Source organism: Stenella coeruleoalba, assembly GCF_951394435.1.
Source record: "Stenella coeruleoalba genome assembly, chromosome: 10".
Lineage (NCBI taxonomy): Eukaryota > Metazoa > Chordata > Mammalia > Artiodactyla > Delphinidae > Stenella > Stenella coeruleoalba.
In genome coordinates, this window is record NC_137156.1 from 67,318,155 (window position 1) to 67,340,545 (window position 22,391).

A 22,391-nucleotide genomic window follows, 5' to 3' on the forward strand; every position below is an offset into this window, starting at 1 on the left:
ACAACAAGTCCCAGGAGGCTGTGCGCCGGAAGAGGAGAGTGTGCTTGGGAGTTGTAGTTCTCAGGACCGTTTCCGTCGGTTCTCCAGAGGTGGGGGAGGGTGAACGGGCATCGCTAACCTCTGGAGAGCAGCGGGTACCAGCGGCAGCACAGCTGCAGGCCACGCGCGTGCTGAATTTCCCGGAAGGATTGGCTCAGTGTGTGCCTGTTTATCTGAGTGGGTGTGTCCTAGTGGGCAGGTGTGCAGGTAGGAATGTTGGATGGTCCAGGGGGCGCGAACTCCTGGAACTTCCGCGGTCTGGTGTGTGCCTGACCCAGGTTGGAATTCTTGCTCTGCGTTTTGGCGGCTGTGTGACAATGGCCAAATTCCCGAACTTTGTTGAAACCCAGTTTCATGGACAGTAAAATGGGGATGATGACAGGACCTACCGTGAGGATCCAAGGGGACTGGCGTGTACAATGCCAGTCCACCCTGGGTGCTCAGTGAGTGTGTTGCCCAGGCTGCCCTTGTTACAAATGAGGTGGAGCCCATACCGGAACTCGGATCTCCAGCCCCCAAAGGGGTGAGACTGGACTTCTCTTAGTGACTCTCTTCCTCACCACAGTCAATCGCTGATCCTGATGAAGAGAGGTCTCTCCACAAACTTGGGTCAGGCTGGCCTTGGGTCTCCACCTCACTGCAACGGTGGCTTCAGGTAGGTTGTGTCCTGTGCAAAACTGATTTTTGTTTTTTGTATATTGAGTTTTTTTTTTAATATGCATATAATTAAAATAAATATATGACAAAGTACATTTATAAAGTGCAGAATCCCTTCCTTTCCGCCACTGATCTCAGTACAACTGCCGACGTGTGCGCAGCCTTCCAGATCACAAAAGGTGTTGCTTTCCTTTACCTTTGGGCTCTGGGTTCCTGCTGCATGCCACCCCAGGGTAGGGTTGCCAGATATAGCAAATCAAAATACAGGGCGCTCAATTAGCATTTCAGTTAAACAATGAATAATTTTTTCAGTATAAGCATGTCTTCAATTTTTAGCATAGTTATGTCCCATGCAATGTTGGGAACATACTGAAGAATATTCATTGATTATCTGAAATTCCAAATTTGATTGGATGTTCTGTATTTTACATGGCAGGTCTACCCCAGGACCTCTGGGGCTGTTGCGGAGCATGGGAGCTGCCTCAGGGGTTGCTAGTTAGGCTTTGCTCTGTGGCCAACCCTTGCAGAGGGTGAGGAAAGGTGTCTTCACTAAGACCTGGAATGCCCTCTTTTATTTATTTAGCATCCAAGGTCCCCGAGCCACAGGCCACCTCATTTCCAAAACCTTTGCTGGTTTCTTGCATCTGGGAGAAAGGATTTCTCCTAAGTCTCAATTTGCTCATCTGCGGTATGGAGATAAACTAATATCCAACTCTAATGTGTGGTAAGTACTCAGCACAGGGTGAGTGCATAGTGTGGAGTGTGTACTGTAAGAGAGCAAGTGTCAGTATTACTGGGAAATCTCTGCACTGGGTGGTTATAAGTCTTTCCCGTTGAAAAGAAACTCGAAGGTCACACAGAATAGGATTGACTATTAAGAGAGTTGGGATTAAAATGAACAAGGGTGTAGGGCTTGCCAGAGGGAGGCCCGAGATTTGCTGAAATGGACTCAGAGCTGTGTTCCAGCGTGAGCAGCAGTGGCCACTGACAGCACCAGGCCTCCTCTGGGCTGGGAAGGAGCAGCCATCATGCTTGTGGGTGGGCCAGACCTTGGCCTCCTCTGGACAGCAGCACTGGCCCTCAAGCACGAAGTCATGGACTTGGGCCAGGTAGTCACTCTTTGCTCCACCTGGAGGACCTGCGTATGCCCTGGTAGTCTGATCCTATTGGCTAGAAGCCTGCATCTCATCTCCATCTTCTTTCCTCCACAGTCTTGGCCTTGAGCCTCTGGGAGACTTTTTTTTTTTAAAGACAGTTTTTCCTGGAGGCTTTTGATAAGATTATACAAGACAAAGGATGTCAAGGATCTAGCACTTAGGAGGCCTGGGAAGCGTCATGCCCTCCACCCACCAGAGACCTGGATTGCTATGGCCTTCACTCCCAATTAAGTGGTAAGTGGGGCTCTGAGGTCATGGCCACCTGTCTTCAAGCCACCCAGTCCTCACTCCAGGGCAGAGACAGTGTATGGGAACCATTTGAAGTGAAAATATGAACATTATTTAATAACTGATCTTTTGTAATAAACCATTTGAAAATATTTTACAAGGAATCACACACACAATATTTTACAAAGTTTCTTGACTTTTTTGTCGCTGTTGTTTTTCTGACTTGTCTGTACAAAATAGAACAACCAAAAAAAAAGGGCAGATAAAAGGAAATGGCCCCCCAGTCCCCCACAGATCCCCCGAGCCCGAGGTGAGGGGACAGCCAGGTCGGGTGGGTGATGAGAAGGATCAGACCCAGCTGGGGGTTTGACAACTACCTGATGGGGATTGCTTTGTCTGCTTTTCTGTTTTTTAAACTTAAAATATATATTAATTTATCTGTATATGTTTCTTTCTTTATTTTTATATTCTCCATTGAGCACCTGACTACACTACAGTTACACACACGCCCCTGCAAGACATGGCTGGCATCTAGGCTGGGTGTACAGCATGGGTGCCCACCCTGGCACCAGCAGTGGGCATGGACCATACACACACACTGAGAAAGCGACAAGCAACGTGACATTAATTAACGGAGCCATTAATTAATGTATCACCCTCCCCCCCTCCTCCCAGTCCATCTGAGCCCTATGGCCATATCCCCCTGCCCTCAGTCCCCCAATGGCCCCCAGGCTGGGATGCCTTTGCAAGAAATGACCAGAATGAATGGTGTGAAGAGATGTTCCCAGGCCCAGCCTGTGTATGTGCACAGAGTGTGTATATGTATGTGCAAGTGTGTGTTCAGCAGGGAGGAGCAGTTTGGCCAGGGAGTGTGTGAGTGGGAAAGAGACAGGCCTGAGTGTATAAGGGGCAGATTGGGGGTGGGATGACCCAGCTAGGAGTAATCAAGTCACCCCCGCTAAGGCAAAGGGTGATGCCTGGTGAGAGTTCCTCTGCTGAGGGGTGCAGGCAGTGGCATGTGGTCCCACTGGGGGCCTGACACTAGTGAGAAATGGTTACAATGAGCACCTGGCAGGGTCAGGGGCAATAAGGGGACACTGGCGGCTAGGTCAGGACAGAGGGGTCTTCACCCTTTGCCCCAGCATTTGGCACTGTTTGACATTCAGCTTTAGAGATGGGGGACCAGCTGGGTTACAGGTCACATAAGAGGTGGACGGTGAGCAGGAGATGGAGTGTGCACATGCCAACCTCCCACCAACCCCTCACCCCGTATAAGGCTTTGTGAGCCCCCACCCTCACCCCACCCCAGGGTGTGTGTGTCTGTGCACGTCTGTGTTTGTGTGTGTGCCCTCCTGGGTATGTCGGAGTCCAGTTTCTGCCCTCAGGGCTCCAGGTGTGTATGGGGTTGAGTCTTAGCCGGTGTCACTGTCACTGTCCTGCCACCTGCCGGGCTTGGGGAGGGACAGGTGGCTGTAGGCCTGAGAGAGGCAGGAGCTCATTGGGGGCTGCCCCAGGACCTCTCTCCTGCCAGGACTTAAGCTGGGATGCACAGGCCTCAAACTGCCCATCTCAATTTCCTCCATTATTCCCAGATTTAGTCCTGGGTGTAGCAGAAGGGCCAGGTTAGAGGAGTCCAACTGGGGCAAGACCTCGGTCTTCCACACAAAGGGAGCCTCGGGGCAGGGCGGGCTGTGGAGGCCTGGTTTGGCACCAGTACTGTGGCCTCCCTGGCCCAGCCCTCCGGGGTGGGTGAGTCCAGTGGGAATGAGGGGTCTGGGGACACTCTGACAGTTCAGCAGCCAGACGTGGCTTGGGGGCCAAAGACCTGCGGCGCCTTCCTTCGGGACCCCCCCTCCCCCCAAGGCGCAGATTCTCGGGGCCAGACGCACTCAGGTCCTTCAGTGAGGGAGGGGGGCGAGGCTCTAAGGTGGGAAGTGTGGGGCGAGGGAGCAGGGGAGCGGCGGGGAGGCCTGGTGGGGGGAGGGGCACTCAGAGGCGGCGAGAAGGGTGGGCGTGGACTTGAGGCTGCGGCCGGGGAGGCAGGCTCAGGAGGAGTAGCAGCTGCAGGGACACCAAGACGCCCAACGACGGTGGGAAAGAGGCTCCGCGGCCGCAGTCTGAGGTATCTTCCTGTGGAAAGAGACAAGGAGCAGCCGGTCTGCCCGGGCTGGGCGGGCAGCGGGTGCGCAGGGCCGCACTAGCCCTGGGGCAGGGGAGCTGCAGGTCAAGGCCGCTGCCCCCCTCCTCACCGTGGCGTTGTAGTCGAAGCAGATGTGTGGGCCTCTCCGGTATCGCGGTCTCTGCACCAGTTCACACTGCTCCGGGCCGTCCGCTGGGCATGGGTGGGGAGTCAAGGGGGCGGCGGCACGGAGGGAACGCGCTGGGCGGGAGGGGCCGGGGAGCAGCGCGGGAAGGATACAGTGCGTCTCCTTCTGCAGCAGCCGGCCAGCCTCACACTGGCTGCACAGCGGCTTCTCTGCCACCACGAAGAGAAGGTTGGTGTGGGTGAGTCTCTGTGCGTGGAAGAGCCTGGAGGCAGCACAGAAAGGCGGGACGTTGAGGTTCGCCCCACCCCGCCGCCCCTCCCCTCCCCTCCCCTCCCCTCCCCTCCCTTCCCCGCTGCAGCCCCGGCCCGGCCCGGCCCCGCCCCTCTGGCCTGCTCAGCGCGCGCACCTGGAGCAGTTTCCGCAGTCGATGATGGCGTTGTAGGAGGCGTTCACCGAACCGAAGTAGTACTGGGTCTGTTTCATGACGCAGCTGCTCTCGCGCACCTCGGGGTTCCCCTCGGCCTCCGCGGGGTCTGCGAGGGTCCAGAGCCCCTCAGCTGCACCCCTACACCCTGAGCCTCGCTCAGCCGTAAGCCCCGCCCTCCCTTTGGAGTAGGTCTCAGATTGGGGAGGGGCTTTGAGGAGGGACCTCCAAAGCCCTACCTACCTGCCTGGAACCAGCTGTGGTAGATGAGACCATAGAGAAGTTGCTGGAACAAAGACCTGCAGGGCATGGGTCACCGAGTGGGAGTGGTCAGCGAGGCCAGTACCGTGCCCCATTTCTTTCCAGCCCTCCTGCCCAGGGAGCACCCTCCCTCTCCCATTTCCCCTGGGGACTCACCAGGCCGCAGCAGAGGTCCACCAGGCTAGGTTAAGGAAGTCTGCAATGGTGGGCTGCAGTGGAGAGAGTGGCATGGGCTCCCACTGCTGCCCCTGGACCTGGTTCACCCCCAGCTTTCTCGTTAGAGGTAGGGGGTCATCTGTGGGCAGGTCTCCCAGTCCCCCCATCTGCAGGTCAGGCATTGCTGGGGCTCACCACAAAGATGCCCCGGGGTGCGGCACCCAGGTTGCCCGGGGGCAGGGGGGCACAGGCTGCCTGATAGTCGTAGGACTCCTTGCGGGTGTAGAAGGAGTTATTGTAGAGTGCCAGCATCAGGTTGGCATCCACCTCACTGAAGAATCTGCCCACCTGGGGATGCCGGGAGGCAGTGGTAGTCACAGGGCTGGCAGTGCCATATCCCCAGAAGGCTCAAACCCAGACCCTCTCCTTCCACCCTCTTCCTGACCCTCACCTGGTCCCACTGATGGTTCTGGTTTGACAGCACCAGGAATCCCCCATCATCAATGAGGACACAGAGCAGGTCCTGAGAGGTGGGAAAGGGGGAGGAAGATGGGGAGGGGCTCCAGCCCAGCCTTTCCTCCATAGACCCTGGCAGTCCAGTAGCTGAGTGGAGGGGGCACCATTCCCCCAGTTCTGGTAAAGCTGTGAAGTCAGGGTGGGATGTTGAGACCCACTGGCTAAGGGATGGGATGGGCTAGGAGCTGCATTTGGGACTCAGGTGTCCAGGAGTGGGGTAAGCTAGGGTTCAGGGCACACGCACCTCGTTGTTAACCTCGCAGTCCATCTCACAGTGGCTGTTGGGGCCGCACTGCTGGGCAGAGAGCAAGGACCGTAAGTGCCCACCAGTTTTCCTCCTCCCATCACCCTTTATACATCGGGGACCCTGCCTCCCCATAGGCACCAGAGCCACTCTGAGTGGGAGGACTGGTAGGGGTTCCTGGGGACTCCAGAATGGGTGCTTCTGGGCTTACTGCCCTCATCCCTGACCAGATACCTTCTGAGGCTGGTCCTGGTGGGTACGGTTGCTGGCTAGCACCTTGAACTTCTCAGCCCAGGCCTCTAGGTCCAGCTTAACGCCTACCACTGTGGGGGAGAGCAAGGGGCCATCAATGCCCACCTACCTGGGCAGCACACTGCCCATTTTCTCTTTCCCTACCTCCGCCCTGGGTATTCACCTGCTGGCCTCAGTGTGCGTCCACCTAGGCTGAGCTCCACAGCCGTGCTGACGAGGATGCCCACCGTGTCATTCTCCAGCTCCAGCGGCCTTAACCGGGCTGGGGGTGGGTGAGGTGGGGTGGTCAGGAGTAGGGGCTGGCAGCCACATGACCACTCTGTGCTGGGCCCTGGGAGCCCAGGAACCCAAGGCATGGCTGACCTCAGCCTAAGCACCGGGCACCCAGCATAGCGTCTGGCACAGCCTAGCCCTCTCTTTATCTGCCCCATCTCAGCCAGCCAGCCTCGAATCTGAGAGGGACCTCAAAGAGCAGAGCCTCGCCCTGGCTGAACAGAGAAGCCTCAGCTTCCCACCTGCTGCTGTGCGCCTGGGAGGACACTCACCATCCTGTTGTGGGGGCTTGAAGACATAGCCATGGTTATCCAGGCTGCGGCGGTAGAAGCTGGCATTGAAGGGCTCAGGGGTCTCTGTCCAGTCCTCAGCTGCCCTGGTCACACAAGAGGTTGGTGGAGGGGTGGCTTGTGGGGGCAGTGGTCTCAGCAGATGAAAGAAGGCCTCTGGGCAGCGGGACAGGCGGGGTCCCAGCAGGGGCAGGGTGTCGGATAGTGGGGCAGGTCACTTACTTGTTGGGGAATACGCGAGTGATGCCACCATCAGTGGCGGCGAACACGGCCAGAAGGCTGTACCTGGGGGCAGCAGGGAGGTGAGGTCACAGACCTACTTTCTGCAGGGCACGGCCAGCGCCTCTGGGCCCATCCCAGCCTCCTGCCCCCACAGGCTGGGTGGTGCCTACGTGTTGAGATCCTGGTCCCGCCACACGCGCTCCACCAGCTGCTGTGTGATGCCCGTGTCCAAGATCAGGTTGTGCAGAAGGAAGTTGTTGCCTGGAAAAGGAGGGTTGGGGTGGAGGGAGGATCTTCTTGTGGATCCCTGCCCACTCTCCCCGCTACCCCCAAGGCTCCGAACCTTCCCCATGACCTGGCCCAGGACCTGTCCTTGGTTTGGGCCTGCATGTTTCCACACCTGCCCAGTCTCTGGGTTCCTCTGGGCTGCCCCCTTGCCGTCTGGCACTGCCCAGACCCTGCTGCCCCACCAGTCACTCACACTGCTTGGAGTCTGGAGTCACTTTCTCCATGAGCTCAATGAAGTTCTTCAGGAACTCAGTGTTGTTGTCTGAGGCATTCAGTTCCTTGCAATACTCTCTGGGGGTGGGGAGGGGCAAGAAGAGTGGGCTTGGGGGAATGCACAGGGCAATAGGGTTGAGGCTTCCCAACAGGCCTGCCTGGCCATTCGCTGAGAAGCCCAGGCCTCAGGGAGGGGCATGTGTATTCTTACAGGCTGCAGTGACTATACGCCCAGCAGGTAACCAGGTCTGGACAGGGGCAGAACTGACCTGCTTAAGTGCAAGAAGCAGAGAATGAGGGTCTGCTTCCACCACCCAAGCAGGTTCTCCCTTCTGGGCATGGCCCTGCAGAGCCTCTCACCTCTCCTGTGTAGCTGGAGCTAGACGGTGCACCTGGGAGGCCCCAGGAAATGCCTCATGGCTGGCTCGTCGAACTGTGTGCCATAGCGTTCCGTGGGCACAGTGGGTGGAGTCCTGACACTGGCTTAGTTGGTCTGAGACCTCATCCTGCTGCTTCCTGGCTGTGTACCTTTGCGCAACTCACTCAAGCTCCCTGAGCCTTAGTGTTTTTCATCATACCACAGAGGGTGTCACCAAGTCAGTGGGAACACGTGGCTCCTTGGATTGGCTGTTCCCTCTGCCCAGGGTGCTCTTCCCCCAGAGATGGACAGGCCAAATCCCTCACCTCCTCAAGATCCTCTCTGGGCTCAGAATGTGGGTCCAGAGAACGTAGGGGCTGAAGGGAGCAGGGAGATCTGCTTGGGGTTCTGCTCCCCAGGAAGTCTTGGCAAGCAGTCCTTCTAACCCTGGTACATGGAGCTATCTTTCCTGCCTAATCCCTCATCCATACCCCTGCCACCAGAGACCTCCTCACTGGCCTGCATGGCAGCAACTTTGTGGGAAATTTTTAAATGCTCCTCTTCCCGAGGCTATGCTAGGGCCCAAAGCTTGGTGAGGGCACCTGGGACTGAATCTCAGTCCCCACTTGCTCCCAGGGCCTTTGTGCAGTACACAGCCTGCACTTCTGTATGGGGGAGAACACACCTGATACACTTAGAGTGACACCCATACAGCTGAACTTGGGATACAAGTCACCTGCAATCCCTCCCCCTCACATAATATGTACATTTACACTCACCCAACACATATTTATTGAGCTCTCCTGTGCCAAAGATACAGAGGTGACAAAAACAAACATGGTCCCTGCCCTCAGAGCTCCCTCAGGGTCCTGTGGGCCACACAGGCCTTTCCATACATTCCCACAGTCACCAATGCACACGGCCACCCCACATTTACACTTGGACTCTTACAAATGTACATGATGACTCACAAATACAAACACACATCTACAGAGAGTCACAGCGAACTTTGTGGGTGCATGCACGCACGTGCACACACATGGAGGTTAGGAGTGTCCAGAGCCCCCGTGTGGTACCTGAGAGTGCCCATGGATCTCTGTCAGTTGCACCCACCTGCCCTCATGCAAAGCCCAGGCCACAGGGGAGGGCTTCACCACCCGGCGGCCTGCTGGCCTCCTCAGATGTGGGCCAACAGACAGAAGGTGTGCACACGAGGGTGCATGCCAAGGATGGTCCAGGCCCAGGTCTGTGCTGGGCCCTGATCCCTTACTTTCCAGAGAGCTCTTCATAGTCCCCATCCCCTCATCCTCCTCCCGTCCTCAGTGAGCCACCACACCTAGATGGGGCACTGCCGACAGGGGCTCTGGCTGGCTCGGTCACCACACCCACACAAACACTGACTGACACGGGACAAGGACAGGTGCGGGGTGGGGGTGGGGTGGGGAGGGCGCCACAAACCAGAGCAGCAGCTGCCCAGTGAGGGGCGTGCTGCAGACAGCCGGCGCAGGGCAGAAAGGGCTCCTTCCTGGTGGCCTGGGAGGGCAGGGAAGGTCAACAGAGTCCAGAGCCCTCCCGTCCGAGGCCTGGTGGGAGCTGAAGCTATGGGCACTGGTGCCTGGTGTGCCTACATGGCCCAGGTATGCACACGGCCACACATACAGGGCTGTGCATGGCAGGGTGACACTGCACAGGACACAGACACATAGCTCCAGGCAGCAGTGCAGGAGGTGGGCCCAGGGAGGTCAGGTTGGGGGAGGACACCTCAGCAAGGCCACACGCAAGCTACCTGGGAGCAATGAAAACATGTCCTTCAGACTCAAAGCTGCTGGGGAGCAGGAACTCAAAATCTGCAACAGAAACGGGGGGTTATCCGGCGGGGGCTGGGGAGGCCGGAGGCCAGGGGTTCAGAGCTGACGGGGCTGGAGGGACAGGGAAGAGGGTGGCTTGAGGGAGGGAGACACCAGCAAAGAGGAAACCCGCCACTTCCATGTTCAAGTTCGAGCCAGAGAGAAGAGGCGGGCGGGGAGGGCCTGTGGAGACTACAGCATCGCAGGAGGAGGGCAGTTATAGCCAATATGTTGCCCAGGCCTGGTCCTCTGTCGGCAGTGAGTCCCTTGGCGTGGCTGTATATGCTTCCATACGGCTGTATAGCACATATACACGGACATACACACACACATATATATACACACACTGCTATATATATGCATGGTCTGGGGGAGGCACCAGTCTCGCTCTTATCACATCCATAATGGAAAAAACCGCATGCTGAGCTTCCTTCCTCCAAAGAGACTCTGAGGAATGGAACTGGCTTTTGGCTGCGGATTTTTATCTCTCTTTGCTGTAGCTGTTTGCATTTTGGTAGGTCTTGCTTTTATTCTGTGTCAGGCATCAACATGGCCAAACCGAGGGGGTTCCTCACGGGCACAGACAGTCCAACCAGAGACAGTGTGGGCAGCTGGGGGTGGGCTGCAGTGCATTGTGGGGGTCCAGTGGTCTTCCCTGGGGTAGGAGGCTGGGTGAGGGGAGATCCTTGAATGTTCCCACACTGTGAGAGGAGAGTCTGGGAGGTGGGAGGGCACAGAAGCGCTGCTCAAACATGAACACCCTCTTGGGCCGGGGGCATGAGGGCAGGTTCTGGTCTATCCAGAAGGCCTGTGTCTGGTCTATCCTTCCGAGGACCTGTCTGGGCTCAGAGCAGCAAGGGAGAAGCTGGGGGCTCCAGAGAAGGCATGGGGTGCTGTTGAGGGATCCACCGACTGGGCCTGTACGTGTGTGAGAGTGAGCACATATGTATGAGCGTGCATGTGCATGTGAGAGCACGTGTGTATGCATGAGTGTGTAAGCATGTGCGCATGTGTGCAAAGGTCCCTGTGTGGGTCTGTGAGTGAATCTGGGGATGTGGCTACTAGGGCTCCTCTGGGGCCTCTCCCTGCCCAGCTGGGCTGGCCACCTTGCTGGTCTGAGTCTGGGAGGTGTCCCTCTGTTCTCTTATTCTGGGCAATGCACCTCCCTATCCTTTCACCCAGATTCCAACCTCTTTTTTTTTTTGTTTTTTTTTCGCCACGCGGCATGTGGGATCTTAGTTCCCCGACCAGGGTTCGAACCCACGCCCCCCCTTCATTGGAAGCCCGGCATCTTAACCACTGGACTGCCAGGGAAGTCCCAGTGCTTTATTTTTGCAGAAGAGGGGTCTTCCCTGTTCCAAAATACTCCCACAGTGCACTGCAAGATTCTGGGGAGGGGGACTTTGGGTGCCTGGAGGAGCTGGGCAGTCACTGGTTGGACTGTTGCTTTCTGATAGGACTGTGAGGCAGGGTTTGGACACAAGCCAACAGGGAAGGGTTGGGGTGGGGAGAGGAAGAAGAGGAGAAAGAAAAAGAGGTGGGGGGAGAGGAAGGGAGACTATGCTATGGTTGTCATTGTTATCAGGGCCCTGCATTTCTGGGGTCACTGGGAGGGATGTAGGAGGGGGAGACAAGACAACTCAAGCTAGTGGGAGTAGGGCACGTCCTCCACCTCCACCCAGGCCAGTGGGGGCAGCTGGATCCCCTTTGCTGGACTAGGCTGGACAGGGCCACTAGGGCTTCTTAGGGAGACCCTACTTCCCCATGCGGACTGGGGACAGGACATCTCCCCATGGCTCTCCATGGCCCATCTGCCTCGGTGTTCCGTGGGGGGGCCTCTCTGTGCACCAGCGGCAGAGACCCTTGTGTGCTGTCCTCTCTCACTCTTGTTCTTTGCCAGGGACTGTGAGTTCACTGCCTACCTTTTCCCGAAGTCTCTGGCTTAAGTACCTCTGAGTGCCAGAATCTTTTTCTTCACCCCCAGCCTGATTCCCTCTAAGCTCCTTTGCTGGCCCTTGGGGTCCAGAAAGATCCCCTTCTGTTCCCAGCCAGGCCCAGGGGCCCTGAGTCTGCCTTTATTTCCCAGGGGAACACCTTCCATACCTGACCACTCTTCCCAGGAGCAGCCAGCACCCCAGGGCAGGGCTGGGCCAGTGGGCCTTTACAAAGTCACCAGGAGTCGCAGGGGTGGCAGGGGACAGGGGTTTCAGCACCTAGGCCAGCGTTGGGTGTGCCTTGCTCTCCTGGTGGCCTGGCTGCTGCCCTATCCTGCCCCTGGGCCCCAGGGTCAGGGTGTGGGGCTTCCAAAGCCTTCTGTCTCCCCTTGGGAGGGCCGCCAGCTTGTGGAGAGAAACTGGAGAGATCTGAGGAGGGAGAATATCCCCGAGGAAGCCTCACATAAGCCCTTTTGAGGACTGATCTACCCCCTACATCTCAGGCCCCTTGCCCTAGTGGGTGGGAGGTGGTAGAGAGCCATCTAGCCCTGTCCCCACTGTTGAGTTGTCTTGGAGGGACAGAGAAGGTGGGGTGGGGGGCAGAGGCCTGCCCAGAGGGAGCCAGGAAGATGAGGAGAGGGCCTGAGCTCTCAGAACACGCCGGAGACCACCCTGCAGGCAGGGCCAGGGGAAAGGGCTGCTGGCTCTAATAGAGGTTTAGGGATCAGAGGAAAGGCAAGAACTAGAGGAGCCCGGGGGATGCTGGGGGGGAGCCCTGGAGAGCAGGGGTTTGGCTGGTCCTGGGCAGGGAGGGGGGCAAGCAGGGGCGTGAGGGCAGGGGGTGGGGTGGGGAGAGGAGGGTGCACTGGTTCTGAATATACTTGCCCTTCAGTTTGCTGATTGGCACTGGGACAGTCCACCAAGAGAGAAAGCGAGGAAAACAAAAACAACACAAACACAAAAACAAACGAAAAGGGGGAGGGGAAGGGGAGGGGCACAAACAATATTTTATTCAATGGCTGTTTGAATGAAAATATTGTGTCTCATCATCATACCGAAAGGAAACTTCTTGCAAAAAACGACATGAGAGAGAAAGAGAGAGCGAGAAAACTCAAAGGAGATGAGCCCCAGTCAGCCAGGCAGGTGGGGGGCGCCCGGTGGGGCCGGAGCCCCAGCCTCCCTCCCAGTGACCTCGGGCGGTGGGCAGGCGGGGCCACGGGCTCCAGAGGCCTCTGGGGGAGGCCCAAGGTGAGCAGGACATGCAGGGATGAGCCACAGGCAGAGGAGCGGGAGAGGGAGGGAAGGAAGGAGGAAGGGCAAGAGACAGGGAGGGTGGGGGAGGCAGGGATGAAGGCCCGAGGAAGGGAGCAAAGGAGGGGAAGGGGTAGGAGAGAAGATGGACAGAGGAGAGTGTGAGAGGAGAAGAGAGGGGGAGAGACTGAATGGACAGTGGGAGGGAGGGGATGTGGGAGAGAGAAATGGAGGGAGTGAGCAGAAGGAAGCGGTAGGGAGAGAAGGTGCGGGTGCAGGGAGGGGAAAGGAGGAGGCAGGAGGGCGAGAGGGAGCGGGAGGGAAGGAGGAAGGGCAAAGGGAGAGAGTGAGGGGGCAGGAAGGCGATGGAGGCAGAAGGTGAGAGAAGAGGTGAGGAGGAAAATAAGGGAGGATGAGTGAGGGGGGACAGAAGAGGGGGCAGGGTGGAGAGAGACCCGGGGGTGGTGCCACAGCGGGAGAGCGCTGCGCAGGGAGCAGGGGGCAGGAGGGATGAGAGGAGGGGGTGTCTTCCAAGAACTCAGCCCCCAGGCGTGTGTGGGGGAGGCAGGCTAAGGAGGGAAGACACGGAGGAGGAGAAACCAAAAACAGAACCTCAATGGAAACCATGAGAGAATGGTCTGGAACCAAATCTGAGAAAAGGCAAGCATGCAGAGTTCCACAGACTTTCCGATGGCTGGTGCCCCAGCCTGCGGGCGCCTGGGGGGCGGGCAGATTGGGCAGGAGGGGCCGCCTGGCCGCAAGCGGCTGGCTATGCTGCCTGGGGCCAGCCAGGGTGCGGGGCAAAGGTGGGGGTGCAGGGCGCAGGCAGGGGCCGGGCCACTTACACTTGACCTGCAGGATCTGGTCACTGAGGTTGGCTTGGAGGTAGAAGGTGCTGTAGGGCGGGAGCACTAGCCCTAGGCTGGGGAGGAGGGGATGGGAGGAGCACAGGTCACTGCTGGAGAGAGGCGGGCCCCATTGGCACCCTCCTCCCCATGGCTTTGGAGCTGGGTGAGAGGCCCAGGCTGTGGCATCCCCTCCCCCGACCACTAGGGACACCTCTCCCTGGTTAGCTGTGAGAGATTCAGGGCCTAGGGGCCTGGGCCCTCCACTTCCCGAACTCTCCTGGAGGCCTCAGAACTCCCAGCCCCAAAGCAAATCCCCATCCCACCCCTCGCCCCAGCGGCCTCCCCCAGCACACCACCTGCCCAGCCAGTCTCCTCCAGCTGGCCAGCAGCAGACTCACAGGGGCAGAATACTGTCAGTGAGCTAGGCTGTGGGGATGGGGGTGGGGGTGTTGCCATGAGACCGGGGTCCATAGTCCCCAGAGACTCAGGCCATGTGAGAGCCAGCTAAAAGCAGGGCTGGCACTATCACAGTGAGGGACAGTCATGGGCTGGTGCTGGAGTGTGAAGGAGACCAGCTCTTGGGGCACGCAGAAGACAGTCAGTACACTCTCTGAGGCTGTGACAACTGCTGAGAGCAGGCCGGTGAACGTGCTGAGGATGACATCCTGCATGCACACATCCAGGGATACAATCCAAGGCGGGAGGGATGTAGAGAGGGTGGTGGGGAATGGGGAGGCATCAGATGCACTGTCATGTCTCCACTGTGCGCTCCCAGGAGATGCTGCTTGTTCATGAAGGGCCAGCGAGGGACCCTTGGGACTGAGCACCCAGGAGTGAGAAGTAAGCAGCCCTGGCTGCTGGGGCCCCACTGGGATCGTGGTCACAGCCGCTGAGAACTGGCACACGGGGGTGGGGGAGGGAGGGGCAGCTAGGGCTCTGGGGCTGCCCTGCCCCTCCCTAACTGCCCAGCCTGGCTCCACTCACCTGTAGTTGGTGCTCCTTATAGGCACCCAGGTGTAGTTCCGCATCACCTCGTCTATGTACCTCTGGGAGAAGAGGCTGGGTCAGGTGCTTGGGGAAGCAGGCTGGGGTGGAGTGGGGGGTAGGAGGGTGTCCACCCTGACCTTCTGTCCCCCTTCTGCCACTTTCTCACCTCATCCAAGGACTTGACCAGTGTTCTGATCTGTTTGTGGCCCTTGTTGCCATCGATCATGCTCCGACGGATCTGGAAGGGTCAGAGACGTGAAGGGTGGGGCCCCTACCCTTCTCTGCTCTGGATGCCCGCCCCCATCCCTCCTCCTCTTCTTCTCCTTACCTCCTCCTTGTTCTCATCCTCCAGCTCTGCATCCAGGAAGTCCAGGGTCACAGGCTCCCGGAAGTTGGTGGTCTAGGGGAGGCAGGGCAGGAAGTCAGGACCTTCTCTCACAGGGTTTACCCCCCATCTGCAGGCCACCCATCTGGCTCACCTGGGGCTTGAGGTTGGGATGCAGCAACACGTAGCCATTCAGGTCAATGGCAAACACGTAGCCGTTGGCTCCAAGCTGGGGGTATAGATAGAGGAGCTTAGGGCCTGGAGGGTTGGGCAGGGATTTCCTGGGCTCCAGAGCTCTTCCTCATCCTGCCTCCCACGCTGCTGGGGGGTGCCATCTGCCTTCCTGGGTCAGGGACCCCAACATGTCGCTCGGCCCCAAGCCTACCTCTCAAGCCAAGCCCAGCAGGCTGGTGCCCCTCATGCACTAGCCCTGGCCCATGCTGGCCAGCTCTGTGGGACCTTAATGTGATTTGGCCTTCTCAGCCCCTCCCCCGGGTGCTCATGGCGCTATCAGTCAGCGGACCCTCTCCACCTCCACTGGCCCCACAAGGCTGCTGTTGCCCTCCCCTCCTCTCCCCACTACGGCCTCTTCTTGGTCCCCATCTTGGTAGACCGCAGGGGGACGAGTGTACCCTTGGACTACCTGGGGTGTCCCTTCCAAGTGTAAGGGAAAGAAAAGCAGGACTCTGGACTCACCCCTTAGCTCTCTGAGGCAGTTTTCTCACTGCATATGGAGGCCAAAGACTTGGGGCCTTCATGTGGCTCAGGTTTAAGCATGCTGACACACATCTCCCAACCTTTTCACAACCAAGTCCCAAACTCTCTTTGCCATAGGCCCTGGGTCAGCCACACTGATCTGGCCCCTTCCCTGGCTTATGATTCTGTTTTTCACCTTCAGGCCTTTGCCCAGAGAGTTCCCTTTGCCTCCAAGGTACGCCTTCACCTCCTTTCTACCCAGGACACTCCTGCCTATGTGACGGGCCAGGGGTCGACAAACTAGGGCCCATGGACCACATCTGGCCCGCTGCCGGTTACTGTACTGCTGTGAGATAAGAATGGTTTTTACATTTTTAAATGACTGAAAAAGAGGGATTTCTATTTCATGACTTGTGAAAATTATTTGAAATCCAAATTTTAGTATCTACAAACAAAATTGTATTGGAACATAGCCATGCCCATTTATTTATGTTTCGTCTCTGGCTGTTTCCTCAATGCAGTAGAATTGAGTATGAGTATTTAGGCTGGCAGAGACTAAAATATTTATAATCTGGCCCTTTACAGAAGTTTGCTGATCCCAGTTTTGGGCCCAAGATCACCTCCTCTGGAAGCCTTCCCTGACCGCCTGAACTCGGAGAACTCCACAGAGGTGTGGGAATCCTCATCAGCCTCTGCTGAGCCTGGCTTGTGTCCACAGGAGAGGCAGAACAGGGAGATGGGCAGGTAGACACTCACCGTGTAGTTGGGAGTCAGCCTCTTGATGTCATTCAGAGCCACGTCAATGCCCATCACGCCCAGGATCAGCTGGTTCTGGGAGCAGAGGCAGGGGGTCTGCAACAGGCTCAATTCCATGGGGGGAGCCACCTTGCCCAACTGCCCATGCCCATGGCCTCAAGCTGCTCTCAAGCTGCTGCCCCTGTCCCGTTTAGAGGCCTGCCTATCCGCGCTCCATCCCAGACCTGTTTTGGGCATGCACAGCTCTCCCCAGGCATGACTAGCCCTTCCCCAGTGGGGAACCTCACCTTCTTTTCCCCAGGGCCATCCTGCGTCAGGTTGAAAACAGGGAGGGTCCCTGTCACCACCAACCCCAGCCCCTGAAGGGAGAGGAGGAGGATGGGTCAGACTCCTGTGGCCAGCCATGCCCCCACCCTGAGTGTTCAGAGCAGGGGTGTGGGGACAGGCCACTTCTCTTTCTCCTCTGTTTGGTTTACCACCATAAGGGGGCCCGCATGGGACCTGACCCTGTGGGCACATCCTGGGGGGAAGGTCACCAGCCCCACCCCTTCCTTGCCCCGAGGCCTTACCAGTGCATCCTCGTACACGTTGGTCCATTGAACCTGCTTGGCCTCCTTGCCCGCCAGCACCATGGGCCTGCCCAATACATCTAGATATTCCTGGGGAGGTGGTGGGGGCAGGGGTGGGGCGTCATGAGTCTGCCCCTCCCACTGTATCTTCCCTGTCCTGCCTCCCCATGTGTCAATTAGCCACCAGGGGGCGCTCTCATCACACAGCAGCCCATGGTTCCCACGACCCCGCGAAGCAAAGACAAGGGGCTGGGAGGAGGGGCGCCCCCACAGTCTCACCTGCGTGTTGATGCGAATGGCACCGATGGAAGGGATCTCAAAATAGTAACCTGTGAGGGAAGGGGAGGCAGAGGTGGGCCTGGGTGCTGCTTGGGATCCATGGCACAGGAGGCCCTGTACCCTGGGGTGTGTCTGCAGCCCTGACTGGTCTCTTAGGTTCCCTCTCTTTTTGGTGTCATTTCCTCTGAACTCATGTTCCTTTAGTGCTCCCTGCCATTACCCTGTGAATGGGACCAATGACATGGAAGGGGCTGTGAGTGTAGGGGTTTAAGGAAGCAGAACTGGGATGAAAGGAGGAGCCTGAGGCCTGAAGTCCCTCATTCTAGGATGGCAGTGACATTCAGAGTCCACCTGGAGGCCAGGCCCAATTGCATGGAGAGTTGGATTGACCAGAAAACAGATGCAGGCGCAGACAAGCTAGGGACAGATGAACAATGGACAGATAGGTGGAAAGAGGCTGAGTCAGATGGACAAGTTAGCCACATAGAGAGATGACCAGTCACATATACAGAAAGACAGACACTGGATGAACAAGCAGCTGGAAAGCTGGACATATGAAGGACACGTGGACAACCAACCCAATGGATTGGCAGAACACGGCAGGCAGGCCCTGTGGCAGTGACACCCGGACAAGGTACCTTTGTTGGTGCAGGCCATCCACTGCAGGGGTGTGACGTCGTAGTTGTGCTGCCCCACGGAGAAAGTAAACACGCGCACCTGTTTGGGGCTTGAGGTTACTGCCGTGGCCGCCAGAGGACAGCCCTCCCCTGTACCGGGCCAGGTCAGGGCAGCCCCCACCTGGGCTGAGCCTCACCGTCCGGTTGGGCCAATTGTACTTCTCAAAGACGTCCTGTACGCGGTCCTCACCGCCGTCCGTGAACATCATGATCATCTTATTGCAGTTGGCACGAGTGATGTTGGACTGGGCAGGAGTAGGTGTGGGGTCAGGCAGCTTTCAGCCCCTCCCTGGTCCACAGGTGGGTCTCCTTCCCCGGAATGGGCCTGGCCCTCTGGCTCCCCTACCCCACAGTTGACAGTGCTATCTGCCCAACCTACCTGATGGGTGCTAACAAGGTCATCTCTCTTGATTTCCCTGGTGTCACCAAGCCTGGGCCCTTGCCTGTCCCTGGCCACCCGTTCACCCACCCAGGGGGCTCACATTCTGCAGCTGATCGAAGGCATACTCAAAGCCGGCCTTGTAGCCTGTGGTGCCCTTGGCCACCATGCCCTGCACAGCTTCCTTGAACACCTTCTTGTTACGCACGTTGGCCTGAACCAGGTGTGTGAAGCATGACACAGGCTGTGCCTTTTCATTGAACTGCAGGGACAGTGAGAGTGGTGAGTGGCCTCAGGCTGGCCTGGGCAGGCAGGGGTTGCATGGGGCAGGAGGGAGTGCCCGCCTACCGCCCTTGCCACTCACGGAGGCAACGTTCACATAGTCATCATCGGAGAGTGTGTCCAGCATCTCACAGACAGATGTCTTCATCAGCTTCAGGGTCAACCCGCTCACGCTGCCACTCCTGGGGGGTGGGTCACGGAGGCGCCTGGTCGGCCTCAGGTGTTCTCCTGCTGCTTCCCCATCATGTTCCCCAGAAGCAGATTCTAGTCCCTAGCCCCGCCCCCACCCCACCCGCCAGCATCGCTCACTCACACATCCACGATGATGACCATGTCCTTGGGCGACGAGGCCCCCTGGATATACCTGCCCAGGAGAAGCCTCAGTTAGGGCCAGCCTCACTGAGACCTTGTGGGTTCTTCCTTCCTTCACCCACATACTGATTCAACATGTTTCTTTTTTTTAATTTTTTTTTTTTCGGTACGTGGGCCTCTCACTGCTGTGGCCTCTCCCGTTGCGGAGCACAGGCTCCGGACGCGCAGGCCCAGCGGCCATGGCTCACGGGCCCAGCCGCTCCGGGGCATGTGGGATCTTCCCGGACCAGGGCACGAACCCGTGTCCCCTGCGTCGGCAGGCGGACTCTCAACCACTGCACCATCAGGGAAGCCCAATTCAACATGTTTCTATTGAGCATCCATGGCATGGGTCAGACAGGGTTCTAGGCACTGAGGACACCGCATTTAATAAAGCAGACAGTCCTTGCCCATGGCATGAGTGACCTGGTCCCCCAACATGTGAACAACCCCAAGGAGGGGTGAGCAGGTGATCCAGAGAGGCTAGGAGGCCTGTTCCATGGCCTCAGTGGCTTGTCATTTCCCCTGGCCCAGGCTGAGGCACCAAGGGCAGAGTCATAGCTGCGTATGGGATTGAACAGGTGGCAGAGGAGGAGGCCGGGGAGTACTGCAGGAGAGGCAGAGCAGAGGGTAGGGGTGTCTAGGGCTCAGATGGGTACAGCAGGGGCTGGCCAAACCCACGGAGGACATATCCACCCTCAGGAACCCCCACTAGCCCAATCCCTCAGTCCCGAGGGGGTGGAGTGCCGGGCAGTGGACGGGGGGCAGAGGCAGCTGGGAGGCCTGCCTGGGTGATGGGATCCATTTTCCAGTGGCAACGATGTGTGAAATGAAAATTGGATAGAGCTGGCTGCACCCTGCTTGGAGGCCTGGTTATCGGGATGGAGGGGAGCAGGCGGGAGAGCTGAGGGGTGTCCCTGCCCAGCCCCTCCTTGCTTGCTCACCAGGGTCTCCTTCGGACATCGTACAGGTCGATTTTCTTGGGGGCTCGCCATGGGGTGGCTGTGGGAGGAGAGGAGGTGACTGGGGACAGGCAGGGAAGGGCCTTGGGCTGGTAGCAGGCCTTGCAGCAGTGGCCAGGCCACGCTACAACCAGCAAGGTGACCGTCCTGCCCCACGCACCCCAGGATGAGGGGGCGGGGAGATGGAGGAGGGTGGGGTGCTGAGTGGACTGGGGAGATGGGCTAGTGCTCACCTGGATAATAGCGAGTGACTCCCGTGGCACTGCCGAAGACCTGCCACAGGAGTGTGGGGTCCTGCCTGCGGTTCTCAATGAATACATTCTCCAGGGCCTCCGTCCAGTTGAGCTCATTGAGGATGACGGTGGCTAGGGGGGAAGCAGGGGGCTGGGGTGGGAAGCGCTTCGGCTGTTCCCGCGCTGAAGCTCATCACAGCGACACCCATGCATGTGCCTCTCACTTAGAAAGCCTCACCTGCTCTCTGCCTACCCAGGTCTCCCTCACTTCCCAGGGCTCAGCTGGGGCTGCACCAGCTCCTCCAGGAAGACATCCTTGTTCTCATCCCAAGAAACAGCTCAGCCTGCCCTTCGGCCAGGCTCCACATGATCAGGCAGGGCGGCTGTGGCCTGTGGCCCCTGCGGAGGGGCCACCCAGGTGGCAGGGAGCTATGAGCTGGGATGCCCATCCAGCCTGCTGCCTGGAGCTTGCGGCTGGTCCCCTGGGAGCTCACCCACTCAGCATGCACTCCGGGCTGCAGCCACAAGAAAGCAATTAAGGGCTCGATGATGGTGCTGGAATTATTCAGCTATTAAGGTACCTGATAAGCTGGAAGCCACTCAGCTCCATGATTAATCAACTGGGGCCAGGAGCAGGCAGGGGTGGGGGCGGGGGCTCTCGGAGGGACACGGGCTGTGCAATGATCCTGCTGCAACACTGGCACGTGCACTCCCACACACACACACACACACACACACACACAGCCTGCGCTTGTATACTGCATGCAGGTATACAACAGGTGTACCTACATCTAACCTCTGTGTTTCCAGCCGGATGTGTCATCCCCTCACCCCCAAACCTACCTGCCCAGCAGCCTCACTGCTGCCATGGGCACAGGGTCACACATGCTCATACCTACACACCACTCTGCCCTTACAGGAGGACACCAATGGGTCCTGCTTTCACAACCCCCCACCACAAGTTACCCCACCCTCCCCCTCCCTCAACCTCTGTGGCTGCACAGGTGTGACGCCCTGGCCACACCTAGCCCCCCACACACAGAGCAAGGCTTCTCTCAGATGGATGGACTCCATCCATCCGGCAACCCGGGCAGAGACTTGGGATGGCTTAAGCAGTATGCAGCCCCCCAACTCAGGACAGCCCTAAACCTGCCCAATGTGTGTGTGTGGCACATGTTCTCACATGTGCAGTGTACCTGTCTCTGCGTGTGGGAAACTCAGAAAAAACAGCAGGAGTTGGATACCTGCTACTGCCAGGCCTCTGTATCGCACCCCCTCCCCTGGGGGCTACTTCTTCCTCCAACTTCTCCCACCTCCTTTCTTTCCGGGTGGAGCCCTGACACCATCACCTCTCCCTGAAGATCCACTCCCCAAACGGGAACCAGAGCACGTCTTCCAAAGGCTCTGCTCTTCTTTTCAGAGAAGAAACCCTTAGAACAGATGAAGAGCTGTGATTTATTTTTTACTTTATTTTATTTTTTGGCTGTGCCGCCTGGCATGCAGGAGCTTAATTCCCCGACCAGGGATCGAACCCTTGCCCGCTGCAGTGGAAGCGCAGAGCCCTAACCACTGGACCGCCAGGGAATTCCCAGAGCTGTGATTTAAAGATACAAATGCTCCAGGCTCGGCCCACAGCCTAGGGGGTGACAATATATTCTGGGGCATTCTTCCCTCTGCTCTCTCTCTCCAGACTGGGGGGCCTCTGCTGTCTTGTCTGCTGCCTAGTCCTCCCCCTCTGCTCTCACTCCCTTCTCTCTGGCCCTGCAGCTTCCCTTAACTGACCATAATGTGAAAACAAAACACATTTCTAGCATTGGCTGTGCCTACTGAACAGTATGTTATGGTCCCGTTCCTAATTTAGAAACTTAGTGAGTTGTACAATTTCTATTTTTCTCTTTAAGGAAAAAATAAAGTCAGGCTCTCAAATGTTTCACACAGTACTGTCTGCCGTGGGAGAGTCTGCCTGGCAGGTCCCACCCCTCACTGGACCTCAGTTTCCCCATCTGCACATGAGAGGCTTAGAGCAGACAGACCATTCTGGGAGCCCCTCTAGCTGCTGCTGGCAGAGGGGTGTCCCTGACTCAGGTCAAGGGCCGAGAGGAGACCCGGCTGGGCTGTCCCTTCAGGTAGCCATGACCACATGCACGCTCACGCATACACTGTGAGACAC

At 57.9% G+C, this 22,391-nt stretch overlaps 1 protein-coding gene across 4 annotated transcripts in view; it reads right to left on the reverse strand.

Moving 5' to 3' along the window:
- Positions 1 to 3,964: 3,964 nt before the first annotated feature.
- The window catches only part of CACNA2D2 (calcium voltage-gated channel auxiliary subunit alpha2delta 2), a 137,398-nt gene continuing 118,971 nt past the window's right edge, over positions 3,965 to 22,391 (reverse strand). The window contains exons 7-38 of one of the 4 annotated variants that reach the window (XM_079934607.1): positions 20,222 to 20,353; positions 19,971 to 20,028; positions 18,989 to 19,039; positions 18,758 to 18,857; positions 18,497 to 18,655; positions 18,152 to 18,259; positions 17,976 to 18,054; positions 17,338 to 17,387; positions 17,059 to 17,148; positions 16,777 to 16,848; positions 16,490 to 16,564; positions 15,192 to 15,266; positions 15,041 to 15,112; positions 14,879 to 14,950; positions 14,710 to 14,771; positions 13,723 to 13,799; positions 9,632 to 9,692; positions 7,468 to 7,565; positions 7,157 to 7,247; positions 6,987 to 7,049; positions 6,747 to 6,850; positions 6,365 to 6,463; positions 6,184 to 6,272; positions 5,950 to 5,997; positions 5,641 to 5,712; positions 5,385 to 5,537; positions 5,190 to 5,242; positions 5,016 to 5,071; positions 4,755 to 4,881; positions 4,501 to 4,610; positions 4,331 to 4,413; positions 3,965 to 4,211 (exon numbers count right to left, since the gene is read on the reverse strand). In XM_079934607.1, the coding sequence (XP_079790733.1) occupies positions 4,071 to 4,211; positions 4,331 to 4,413; positions 4,501 to 4,610; positions 4,755 to 4,881; positions 5,016 to 5,071; positions 5,190 to 5,242; positions 5,385 to 5,537; positions 5,641 to 5,712; positions 5,950 to 5,997; positions 6,184 to 6,272; positions 6,365 to 6,463; positions 6,747 to 6,850; positions 6,987 to 7,049; positions 7,157 to 7,247; positions 7,468 to 7,565; positions 9,632 to 9,692; positions 13,723 to 13,799; positions 14,710 to 14,771; positions 14,879 to 14,950; positions 15,041 to 15,112; positions 15,192 to 15,266; positions 16,490 to 16,564; positions 16,777 to 16,848; positions 17,059 to 17,148; positions 17,338 to 17,387; positions 17,976 to 18,054; positions 18,152 to 18,259; positions 18,497 to 18,655; positions 18,758 to 18,857; positions 18,989 to 19,039; positions 19,971 to 20,028; positions 20,222 to 20,353 (2,780 nt within the window). In that variant the 3' untranslated portion in view covers positions 3,965 to 4,070. Of the gene's footprint in view, positions 4,611 to 4,754; positions 4,882 to 5,015; positions 5,072 to 5,189; positions 5,243 to 5,384; positions 5,538 to 5,640; positions 5,713 to 5,949; positions 6,001 to 6,183; positions 6,273 to 6,364; positions 6,464 to 6,746; positions 6,851 to 6,986; positions 7,050 to 7,156; positions 7,248 to 7,467; positions 7,566 to 9,631; positions 9,693 to 13,722; positions 13,800 to 14,709; positions 14,772 to 14,878; positions 14,951 to 15,040; positions 15,113 to 15,191; positions 15,267 to 16,489; positions 16,565 to 16,776; positions 16,849 to 17,058; positions 17,149 to 17,337; positions 17,388 to 17,975; positions 18,055 to 18,151; positions 18,260 to 18,496; positions 18,656 to 18,757; positions 18,858 to 18,988; positions 19,040 to 19,970; positions 20,029 to 20,221; positions 20,354 to 22,391 lie in introns of all 4 variants that reach the window. The other 3 variants (XM_079934606.1, XM_079934605.1, XM_079934604.1) reach the window with 3 other exon arrangements.